At 46.9% G+C, this 12,724-nt stretch overlaps 1 protein-coding gene across 1 annotated transcript in view; it reads left to right on the top strand.

Annotated features, from left to right (window-relative positions):
- The window catches only part of CLIC5 (chloride intracellular channel 5), a gene marked incomplete at both ends in the record, with an annotated part of 103,681 nt that overhangs the window by 57,914 nt on the left and 33,043 nt on the right, over positions 1–12,724 (top strand). The window contains 2 exons of the mRNA XM_079713171.1: positions 1,789–1,914; positions 9,932–10,038. Of these exons, the coding sequence (XP_079569297.1) occupies positions 1,789–1,914; positions 9,932–10,038 (233 nt within the window). The remainder of the gene's footprint in view (positions 1–1,788; positions 1,915–9,931; positions 10,039–12,724) is intronic.

Below are 12,724 nucleotides of genomic sequence, written 5' to 3'. Positions count from 1 at the left end.
CTTTCCCAGCTGTTATCACATCTGATCCTGCCAACACCCTTTGAAGTGGGCCAGACAAGTATCACGACTCCAGTTTTATAGATAAGGAGAATTTCTTACTGAAAAAAAATTAATGTATATATATGTATATGAATTAAGGAATTTTTAAAATATATGATACAGTGAAGTTTAGCAATTCCTAATAAAACTAATTTCTTATCCTGGCACCACCATGTATTGGTGGAGTGACCTGGAATCTTCTCTTTTCTGAGCCCATTGCCTTACCTGTACAATGGGGATAAAAGTTATGCCTTGTTTCTAGAGTTATTGTGAGGATCTGATGGGGCAGGCCATGGACCACTTGCATTGTGTTGTGCTGGCTTCTAGCAAGAACACCGCACATGTCAGCTCCTGTTAGCATCATCCTGCCCTCATGGAGCTGGCAATCCAGGCAGGGAAGGAGAACTGATATACATTAAATAATCTGTAAGTTAGACTTGGCAATATGTAATTAAGTTCTAATTACATAATTTCATAACTACAGAAGAGGGTCAACAAAGAGAGGGGGCCACCCCTGACCAGCGTCCATTGGCAACGTCAGCTGAGCGACAGCGGTCCGGGCAGTACTTCCCAAGGATGCCAGACTCCAGAGCCCATTGTTCTCTTGAGTCCCAGAAAAAAAAAAATCATCCTTAATCATTTCTGGATCTTTAAGCCCCAGAGAAGTCATTGCTGAAAAATAAAATCAGTATAGATTTTCCCTCGCTGCTGAGAGCCCAAGCATTGCTGCCTTGGGTGAGCTTTCAAAAACAGGAGGAGAAGGTAAAGAATGTCTGAAGGGAAGAACACTGACAAAGTAAACACAGGGACTAAGGAAATGAGATTTTAGAAATGCTTTCAGTGTCAATTGTCTGAGGAGCTCCAAGGGCCACAGAAGGCAGCTGGAGAGTCTGCGTGTTGTGCAAGGATGTGGGAGGGGCCCCTTAATTGAAATTCTTCTCTTCCCCTCCCAAGCTGATTATGCCAGGAATGCGTTTCATTACAGACTCCTCTTCCCCGTTGTTTACTCCTTTTCGGGTCCTCCATCTAATGTTTTCCATGCTTGCCTCCCACAGGGAGTGTGGCATTCTCAGAGGGAGCACTTGGGGTGACTGAAGGTCCAGCCCTGCCCGGGGAAGCTTCCATCATTATTTCTCCTCTTCCTCCCTCTGTCTTCTGTGCAGCCTTCTCCCTGCCCACTTCCCTCCATCCGTCCGCCAGCCCGTCTTCCCCTCGCTTTGCTCCATCTCTGCACCTCCATTCTGACCGGCTGTGGGGAGCCCAGAAGCTCAGCCTTGGACGTGAATAGGGACCCACGTCAAACACAAGGTCACTTCCTTCCCATTGCTCAAACCTTAAAGAACAGGGAAGCTCGTTCTTAGTGTAAAAGCCTGACTGAATTCATGAATATTTAAAGTTTGGGATTCTGCCTCGTGCATTTTTGTAAAGCTAATGGGTGAAGGACCTTTGGAAAGCAAAGCCCGACTTCCTCCCTGGGTATCAGAAGCTTGGTTGTAGCTTAGATATTCACCTGTGATCACACTGCTTTTTCGAAGTCCATCCCGACTTGCTCCTCTCTCACTGAACTCCACCGGTTGGATATCCTGTGTCACACCACATCCTTCCAGAATCTCTCCAACCTCCTCTGCCCTACGCCTCACACTGGGTCTGTTTTTTGCCCACGGGCGTCTAATGGACAGTGCACCCTGGGCTTCCCTGTCCGTGAAGCACCCTGGTGTAAGCCACCCCTGCACCTTGCTCTCTCCACAGAAAGCCAGCCGACCTGCACAACCTCGCCCCTGGCACCCATCCGCCCTTCCTGACCTTCAACGGGGACGTGAAGACGGACGTCAATAAGATCGAGGAATTCCTGGAGGAGACTTTGACCCCCGAAAAGTAATGAGCTGCTTGTTTCTGGAGCTAATGACAGGGAGGGGCGTCCTTGTGCTTTTCTAGATCCTGGGGGAGATTTCCAAAGGAGCCTCATCAATCCAGAGCCCAGGACCCTCTTTGCAAAGAGAGAGTCCCGCATGGCCCTCCCCACCCCCAAAGGGATGCCAGTCTCAAACCTGCTCCACGAAGTCCAACCCCAAGAGTTGATGCCCCTTAACACCAGGTCCCTCAGCCTGAGTGAAGGCCAAGGCTCCCTCATTGCAAAGCAAGAACTGAAAGGCCGACGAAGTGAAAAGTCAGCCAGGAGAGAGGTAATCCCATGACTTAAAACCACACCAAGGTATGAATAATAGTCATAAATCTGACCCTGTCAGGTCGGAGCCCATAAGTAAACATGAAAAACACGGACTGAAAGCAGTTCCTCTTCTGAAAACAAGCTCAGGGAGAGGAGAGACCAGAGGGCTGCGGGTTCTTGTCCGGTAGATAGGCTGCTCCTGATGGGAAAGAGGAGTGAAGAGAACAGAGGTGAATTCTAAAAGCTTCTGGAAGCTAGACTAGTTCATTGTACTCTACTGAAATCAGGGATTCAAACAATCACCTTTTTAAAAAAAACTGGAACAATAATATTACATATAGAGTTAAGGTGTGCACAGACTTTATCCTGTAGGATAGTCACTGAAAAGCTTTAAGCAAAAGTGTTGGAGAATCCGTTTTCAGGCTTACTTTGGGGGATGGGGGAAGATGGGGAGGGCAGAGGAGGAAAAGCTCCTAGAAATCAACTAGGAGGGAGCCAACTGGTGACATTCCGGGTAAGGTAGACTGGAGGGCTGGGCTAAGGCAGTGACACTGAAATGGGGGGAGAGGGTTAGGAAGGATTTTAAGACATACTTAGTAGGTAAAATAAGTGGGATTGACTATATAAATGACCATCTTGCATTTATTTTAAAGTTTTATTTTTTATTTTTTTAATCAAATTGTATACTTTATTTTTTATTTATTTATTTTTTACAACTTTATTGAAGTATAATTGCTTCACAATGGTGTGTTAGTTTCTGCTTTATAACAAGGTGAATCAGTTATACATATACATCTGTTCCCATATCCCTTCCTAAAGTTTTATTTTTTAATTGATATTTATATAGCCCTCACTTAGTGGGCCTTTAAAGGTAGGTGCTATCGTTATCCTAATTTGATAGCTGGGGAAACTGAGGATTGGAGAGGTTAAGTAACTTGCCCAAGGTCACACATCTAGCAAATCACTGTTAAATCAGAATTCCCAGTCGTGATCTAATTAAGTCTCAACCTTTTATACATTCTTCCTAAAAATGTATTCCCAGTCATCCACATTAGGACAGTTTACCTCCATACTGAGTGTGGAAAATTGCCTCAAGTCCAATAGACTTTAAAATAAATGCATTGATTAAATCAGCTGGGCAGCCCCTCCCGTAACACCAGGCCAGCCACTTGCTGAAAAGACCCCCAAGGGGCTCAGGCTCCTTCTTCCTCCCTTGGGACTCAACCTCATTGCTGGCTCTGGTTTGGAATCCAACAGCTGAAAATGAATGCTGTTTTCAATAACTAAATAGGGTTTGGACTTTGCCTGGGAGATCCAGAGGGGAAAGTGAACGATGAACATTTTCTCTTCTAGAAGTAATACCTGCACGCAGGAGTCCTTGCTTCCATCAAGGCCAGTAGGGAATGGGAAACTGAAACAATGCAGAGGCTGGATAGCCAGCCTGGTGGGTGGAGGCGTGCAGGGTTGGGCTGGGCTGGGCCTGGAGGCCTGGGGTCCACTCCTGGATCTGCCAGTGATGCAATGTGACCCCTCGAACCAGTCCCTTTCTTGCTCTCGGCCTCCATTCCCTCCCCTGTGAAAGGATGACCCTTCACGCCCATCTTAACCAGGCTCCCTCAATCCCCGTCCAGCGGTGCCTTTGGGGGGCTGTTTCTCTAACTCAGGGCTCTCTAATCTACATCCCCAACAGGACCAAGGGGGCCCATGAGACCCCCCCCCCCAGAATTGTATGCCCATGTGTTCAGGTAGATTCTTCCAGAGGAGGGCCATGATCAGATTCATCACCATATCATCAGATTCTGGAAAATTTCCATGATCCGAATCAGGCTAAGCTGTGCAGGACATAGACGCTGCCTCTTCACTTCTCTCTCCACCTGTCCTGAGCTCTGCTTCATCTGGTCCAGGTCCCTCTGGACTGCAATGTGTGTAGGAGGTTTTACTAAGTCCATTCCTGATGTGTCAGTGACCCTACGGTCCGCCACGCCACGGTAGCAGAACCTCAACACTCTTAAAATGCACAACTCCAGAAGGGCACCAAGGTGGGACCCTAGTAATGAGACCATCAACCATTTCAGAGCCCCCAGGAGTGTCCTTTAGATGCCTTTGTATGGATCAGACTGGGGCAGGTGCCATAATTATCTCCCAGGAAATGTCAGCAAACCTGTGCTTCAGCCCTGCAAAGGGAGACCGGCTGTTCTGCCCACAGCAAAGCCACCCGCCTCGGCTGGCTTCCCACCAACTCTAGCTGGGAGGTCGGTCAGGTGGCCCATGTCCAGAGGCCCCAGGAGGAGGGCAGCCTGGCCTTCTGGTTCTCTAGGGGGCAGCAAAACCCCCATTTCTGTTCCACAAACGCTGGTCGGCATGTGTTTCTCATCACACTGCTGTTTGTAAAAGCTGCCAGAGAGCCAAGAAATTGTGGGAGCCTTTTTCCCCTTAGCTTTATTTTTTAAAGGAAAAAACCCACATACAAACACTCCAGCAATCTTTTTAAAAGATCACATTTGGTTCCACAAAGCATTTGGTGTCAAAGTGAGGAATCTAGGAAGTCTCAAGAAGTTTCCAAATGAGACGAACTTCCATCCTTCTCCTTAGACTGACCCAGTTAATGCTCCACAGGGAAGCGTCGGGATTATTGTTGACATGCTGCCTTTACCTTTCATCCTCATCCTTGTGGAATGGCCCGAGTTAATGGGATCCAGAAGTGAGAGTCAGGAGACCAAAGTCTGGCCACCTTTCTACACAGCGCTTGTTGTATGAACTTGGCCAAGCCTCGTGCCCTCTCAGACCCTCCCCCATTCCATCATCTCTGAAACTACATAGTCTCTAAGATGCCTTTCAGCAGAAGTTCTATGATTCCACGAATTTTTCAAAGTGCTTTCCCAGAGCTGGTTGCGGTTTGAAATAAACAGTGGTAAAAATTCAGGGGAGTGAACGGATAAAGTCTAGTTACATGTCTTGTCATTTAGTCAGTCAACTATCACGCGAGTATTAACAGTGCTCAGAGCCATACCAGAATTGGAAGACACTTTGAATTCATTATTTTAAGAAATGTTTATGGATATTTCATGATAGTAAAAATCACGAAGTTTCTTCTGATCCTCTGGGAGGTGGAGAAGCAGCCTCAGTACCAAGGACAGGATGGCATAGTGGCTGAAAGTACAGTAAGTCCCCTACATATGGATGAGTTCTGTTCTGAGAGCGTGTTCCTAAGTCCAATTTGTTCATAAGTCCAACAAAGTTAGCCTAGGTACCCAGCTAACACAATCGGCTATATAGTACTGTTCTGTAATAGGTTTATAACACTTTTCACACAAATAATACATAAAAAACAAACACAAAAAATAAAGAAAACATTTTTAATCTTACAGTACAGTACCTTGGAAAGTACAGTAGTACAGCACAACAGCTGGTGCTTCTTAACGGTACCAGCTACATCACTGCTGCTTTTATGCCTGCTTCCGGACATCTGGGGCTTGCAATAAAGATACTGTACTACTGTACTCTATACAATACTATACAGTAAAGTACACAAAAGCACAACGACTTGTAGAGGATGCATGCACGTGACAGTGTATGCCAGACATGTGAACTAACTTACATGATTGGACATGCGAATGCACGTTTGCATCTTTGAAAGTTTGCAGCTTGAAGGTTCGTATGTAGGGAACTTACTGTATGGGCTTTGGAGTCAGAATACCTTGGGTTCTAACCTGAACCACCAGGTTGTGCTACACCGAAGTAACAAATTGACCACAAAATCTCAGTAGCTTAACAGAATACAGGTTTATTTCTCACTCATGCAGAGTCTGAGTGGGTAGTGTGACCCTCTTCCATTCTGTAGCCTTTGAAATACATTTCTTCCAAGACTCCTTCAGCAGGGAAAGAGGGAGGAGAGGGGTGATGCAAAATATTTTTAAAGCCCAGGGTTATGAGTGGTTACATCACTTCTCCTCCCATACTATTTGTCAGAATCCAGTCACATGACCCCAACTTATCTGAGAGGGAGGGGCAGGGAAATGCAGAGAGGCACATGGGTATTTAATGAGCATGTGTGGTCTCTGCTGCAGATAAATTATTCATTCCCTCTCTGATCTTTAATTCTCACATCTATAAACTGATGACGTCATGTTGATCTTGAACGACTATTATTGAAGATGATACTGCTTAACCTAGCACCTGACGTAGAGTCAGAGCTCATTATATGGCAGCTTGAAGAGCTAGAGAGGTCAGTGCCTCTTTGGTGACCGTCTCCCAGGTGTAATCATAAAAACGACTGGTGAGCTTAGGTCTTAAATCCACAGATCCCAGTGGTTGTCTTTTTATGAATAAGCCAGACCCCATCCACCTCCAAGGATCATTTGTTTAAGTAGCAGGGACAAGACAAGGCAAGCTCACAGTTCAGGAGCAGAAAAGTCAGAAGCATTAATCTGCTTCTCCAGTGAGGGTTTGGTGAGGTGAGGAAGCAGGAATAACAGAGAATGGAGAGAGGGGACATCCTTCCACTTTTCAGCTTATTTGAAAATGGGGGGTCAACACTCAGGCTGCCAGAAGAGCCCCTGGAATCAGCAGAGGTCACCCCATGAGGACAAGATGACTGTTTCTCTTTTTCTCCAGTGTATCCCCAAGGCCAGGGACAGGGCTTGGCCCCTGGTAGGTGCTTACTGCATGTTGGTTTAGTTGCATAGAGTCCTTCTGTTCAGGGGCGTGGTGGCCTATGGTTAGTCAGTGAGACGTCTTTTGGGACTCTAAGCCAATCAGAGCATTTCCATCTGCAATCATATCTTATTTTTTTTTGCTACTATTTACCCAAAAAAATTGTTTTGATGAGTGGCCAACTGTTTTACTTCCCAGAATGAAGCTTAAGTGCATATCTAAAATGAATGCATTTGAAATAAGATATCTTGAAAACAGAGTGGGGAGAATTTTTCATTATTGAGAGCAGGGGTTGGCCAACTTTCCTGGAAAGAACCAGGGAGCATTTTTGACTTTGTGGCCATAGAGTCTTTACTAGAGTAAAAGCAGCCATGGACAATATGTAAGTAAATGGATGTGGCTGTGTTCTATTTGTGAATGCTGAAACTTGAATTTCATATTATTTTCACATGTCACAAAATAATATACTTCTTTTGATTTTTTTTCAATTATTTAAAAGTATACAAAGTATTCTTAGCACATGGGAGGTACATAAACAAATGTTGAGCTGGATGTGGCCCATAGGCCATCATTTACTCACCCTTGAGTTAGAGAAATTGCCCATCTCTTTGATTGTCACCAGATGACATCACAATCTTATTTCAAAGATGTTTCTATAAATGAAGTACTATTTGTTAGCCTTTTAGAGAAACAAAATGTACCTTGGAACCCACTTATTTGCATATTTAAAATGCAGTGTAAATATGGAGCTAAAATAAAAGCACTTAACATCCTGCACAGTAGCTGCCCCAAATCTAGTTACGAAACTCCGTAAGATTAATATTTGAAGACACACTTCCCACAAGGACAGTCTTCAAGTGGGACACTATGCTATAAAGTCACATCTCAATGAGTCATAGTGCTTAGAAAACAGGATGACACTCGCATGGTCTCCCTGAGCACATGGCCCTTTTTTCACCTGTCTTGGATTTGCTACCACCCAATCATGTTTGGCCCACACCGGCCATGAAGAAATGGTCAGATTAGTGGAAGTCTGATCAAATGATGGCATAAATTAAACAAACCCCAACAAACCCAAAGGAAAAATGTATTATCTAGGCTCTTCTCTCTTTGTATGATTACCTTATCAAGCAAAAACAAGGAGCACTTGGTATATATTAAAATAATTTAAGACATTCCATTTTAAGAGCATGCCTAATTCTATGTGAGAAAGCCAAAATAGGGATGGATGATCCTAAATTCCCTTGTCTTGGAAGATTAACCTAGCATCCTGCAGGAACAATTGCTTTATACCCCAAGTCAGAGCAGATGAATGGATGATTCCCAGGGTATTCAGGAAAATATGTGTGCAGAACCTGTGCAGAGCGCCCCCTCCTGGTGGTTGAGGGGAGTTCCTCCATGGTGCTCAGCCCAGCTCCAGAGGGTGTTTGGGAGCTTGGAGGGTAAACAGCAGAGTCGGTGAGAGGCCACAAGACACGGAACTTAAGATCTGGGCTTCCAGAGTGAAACTGCCTGGGTTGGGCTCCTGGGTCTGCCACCTGGCCACGTGAACTTGGATGCATTGCTTAGCTTCTGTGTGTCTCGTTTGTCTTCTGTGGGAAATGAGGCTAATGACAATACCAATGAAATTGTGAGGAGTAAATGATGAAACTGCGAAGGGGTTAGAACAGTGTCTGGCACGTAGTGGACACAGTACAAGTTAGCTTTTGCTGATATTGGAGAAGGGTCACTGCTTCAGTGCCCAAAAACTGGGTTCTCAGGGTTCCTCCACTATTTATTTCCCATGAGCCCTCAAATAGCCATTTAACCTCTCTGGTCTCCAGTTGCTTCTCCATAAAATGAGGACGATAATGCCTCTGTATCTGACTCTTGCCAGAGGACTGGACCCAGTGACTTTCCGTGGACTCGTCCAATGGCAGTATCTGAAATTTAACAGCCACCTAATATGGCCCAAGAGTGGGCGGTCCTAGCTAATGGTCAGTGGAGAAGCCAAAAAATGAAAGAACACAAATACTTGTTACAGGCATTTTGGTTCAAGTTATTTAAAACATTAAACCAAAAACAACAACAACAACAACAACAACAACGATTTTGCATTTTAAACATATAAAGTAGCCAAATAGTTCGCAGTTCACACTATTCACCCAGAGATCACAAAGGTCCACATACTTGGTGATAATGATGACCAAGCAATTGTCCCCCCTCTCCTTCCACCCTTGCCTGGCCATCCATGTAAAATGTTTGTGAAATAATATTTTTTGAAAATTAGAATGGCTTGTTTTGATGGTGCCAGTGGGGTCAAAGCAAGTTTGCCTCATTTGGCCTCAAGGCCAGTAGGAAAGAGCCCTAACCCCAGTTTGCCACTTATACTCTTCTGGCTTCAAAATGGAAGAATGCGTGAGGGAGAGGCACTGGGTCATTGCAAATATATCTCCACGCCTGGAAATAAAACAATTGTAAATGCTTGTCCCACTGACGTAGCCTGGTAGTTTCTGCATCTTATTCCTGCACACAAATGAGAAGAATATTTCAGAAGGGGACCATGGGTAGCATTCCTTTCAAGAGATGATTTCGAGGCCTCAGTGCCAAGGTGCCTAGCACCTCCTTGCCCCCAGAATTAGCTCCATGCAGCTAGGATTATAATCGCAGGCCTGGCAGTGGATAGTTATTTTAACATGGGTTGGGAAAAGTCTGGGACCCCACCTGATGCAGAGGAGAACTCATTGAGAATTTTGACTAAGGCCTGGGCATTGCTGCATTATTGTTGGTGGTCCCAGGAAGAGAACACACCCTGGACCCTCTGAGTGGTGTTGTGCTTCTCTGCCCACAGACTGCATTCCTGGGCAGTTCTCCACACCTCACTGGACTCTAGTTTCCTCTATCATTGAACCAGAGATGCAAGTGCCCACGCTCCCTAGAGGATGGGATGGAAAAACCCCAAAAGATTTGTAGATCCTGCTAGAAACAAGAGTGTTTCCTGCTAGAAACTCATCGTGAGGTGGTGGGAAGGGGCTCTCCCTTAAAGGACCTCCGAGTTCTCACTGACCCTAGAACACTGGTCTTGCATTCCAGGTACCCCAAACTGGCTGCGAAGCACCGGGAATCCAACACAGCGGGCATCGACATCTTCTCCAAGTTCTCCGCCTACATCAAAAACACAAAGCAGCAGAACAACGCTGGTAAGTGGTTCCCTTCTACCCAGAGCTCCTGGTGGCACTGTCCCCTGCCCAGGGCATCTTCAGACACTCAGACCAGAGAAGCACCTGGAATCAGTGCTTTTATTCACTCACCCTGAGGCCCCCTTGATGCAGGAGAGTGGGTGGTAGATCTTGCTTTCTGGCCAGTGCAGGAGAAACGGCCAGTGAGCCTTACTGTGGAATTGGAGGAGAGATGCAGTTTGTGTTCTGAGCCTGCCTTAGTCCACATCATGATACACTGCACACGGGGTCCTGCCTCGGCCGTACTACTGTCTGTTTGTCCCCAGTTCATGACCCTGCTGCGCTCACAGGAAGTCCTGTTTGGAACGACACATTGCAGCTTCCTTCTGGTCCCTGAAAGACTTCTCAGGGGGTTGACCAGAGCCCATGGTGGGACAGGGCAGTCACCATGGTGGTAAATGCTCAAGGCAGAGCCCGGCCCTCTGCATTCCCCCCAACGGCAAGCGCAGAAGGTGCTGGGAAGCCTCTTCTCCAAGCCCGGCTCATCCTCCACCCGGCCCTTAATTTCTAGCATTGGCCATAGAACTCGGACTTGGTTCTCTTGTGGTGCCTTCTCAGAGGGGTTTGAGCTCCTCATTTAAGCGGATAGCACTTTTAGTCCCTCACTTGACTTGGTCCTTTAAGCATGAGCTGAAGCAATTTGAATAGAACTGTCACATTGAGCATGTGTAACTTTAGAACCGTGTTAGTTCCTGTGAGGAGAAGGAAGAAGGATGAGGAAGTTTGCTTGCCCTCCGAATAGGAGGATGGAGCCCAGTGCAGAGCAAGGGCCTCACGAACACTTCATGAATGAGTGAGTGAATGAATGGTGATTGGCTGAACAGCACTTCTTGAGTCTTCATGAATGAACCAGGAACTGAATGTATATCACATGAACACACAATGGATCCTGAAACAAGGTGGTCCATTTGTTTGGACCCCCTTGGAGCTAACTGCTGCAGGAGCTCAGAAGAGAAAGGCATCTCTTTGGACCAAAGTGACCAGGCAAGGCAGCCAGGATGAACTTTTGGCAGGAACAGTGGTGTGGTGGGAAGTAAATGATTCAGGAACAGCTGCTGTGGACCTGGATCCTGTTATTTGGAAATCGAGTCTTTGCAGATGTAATTAGGTAATGGTCTCGAGATGAGATGATACTGATTTCGTGTGGTCCCTAAATCCAGTGACTGGTGTCCTTAGAAGAAGAAAAGAGGACACACAGAGATGGAGGTGGGGGCACGTGAAGACAGAGCAGGGCTTACAGTGCTGCAGCCACAAGCCAAGGACCGCTTGGGGCCACCAGAAGCTGAAAGGGGCAAGGAAGCATCCCCCCAGAGCCTTGGGAGGGTACGTAGCCCTGTGACACCTTGACTTGGATTTCTGGTCTCCAGAACTGGGAGAGGAGAGATTTCTGTTGTTTTAAGCCACCCGGTTTGTGGTCCTTTGTGGTGGGAGCCCTGGGTGGCTAATGCAGCCCTCACAGCCATCGATCGGGTGAAAGGCAGCCCCTGCCCTTGCCCTGCTGCAGACGCAGAAGCACTGGGACGACAGTGGCTTGTCCTCACCCCCAGGGGCTAAGCTGGCTCTCAACTCCAATTTTCAGATTCCACATCCAGCGTCCTTTCAGCCGCAAATATCTTCCTTCATAGTCGTTGAAGCGCCAGCAGACAGATTGTCTTAGCCGAGTCTTCCAGACTTCTCAGGTCCTGAGTGGTATTTACATATGAGCCGTATTTACAGTTCTCCTGCCCCCAAAGCCAAAGCAACCACTGAACATCCTGTATCAATCTCATAAACTGAGCACTCTCCAATTTTCATTGTTTCCGCTTCTTCTGTTTCACCCTGTTTTTCTCTGTGATGGGTCTTGCACTTGTGACTCCTTCTCCCCTAAACCTCATTTGCACATTTCAAAGCACCAGTGTTTCTCTTGTCCCCAGTTGCCTGTCCCCCAGATCACAGTCCTCTGTGCTGTTCTCTCCTGCCTTTTAACAAGACACCAAGTTCTTCCTTCAGTGTGACTATAGCTTCCCCTCCCGCCCCCTTCACTTTTCTTCCCCAAGCCCACACCCTCAGTCCTGGTCAGCTGGTCAGCTGGTCAGCTGGCTCCACAAGTTCTTAGGCTCAGCCACCCAGCACCCGGAGCTCTGGTGGGCCCGTCCTTGCGCAGAGAGCAGCATCCCTCTCGCGCTGGGCTTCGAGAGCTGGCACCATGGCCCCACCCCACCCAGCCGCTGGCCCGGGAGACCATCCACACCCTGTCTCTGCTTTGTCCGAGCTCTGTACTCACAGGTCTCTGCAAGGGCATCAACCTCAGCCCCCAGGCTTCCCCTGACAGCCGTCTGCATCTTCAGCTCTGCGTTTGTTTTTCCAACGTCCTTTCTTCAGACTGTCCCTTTTGTGTTTTCATTTTTTTTTTCTCTTGAGCAGAGCCCTCTCTCCACCTTATACCCCAGCACCCTCCACCCAGCCCCCCAACACACTGACTGTCTTCTTGGTCCTTTTCTGCCCTTTCAACAACAAAGCGTGAAAACACCCCACACTGTGACCTGGTTCTACATGATGGATCAGTTCTCCACTCCCGTGGTGGCTACAGAAACCACCATTCAACATTTCCCTGTTGTTCACAAATCCTCAAAAAAGACCCCAGCTACTGGAACTCAAGGCCCCATCC

This window comes from Hyperoodon ampullatus (genome assembly GCF_949752795.1).
Source record: "Hyperoodon ampullatus genome assembly, chromosome: 10".
Taxonomy (NCBI): domain Eukaryota; kingdom Metazoa; phylum Chordata; class Mammalia; order Artiodactyla; family Ziphiidae; genus Hyperoodon; species Hyperoodon ampullatus.
This window is presented reverse-complemented; position numbering and strand designations above follow the sequence as displayed.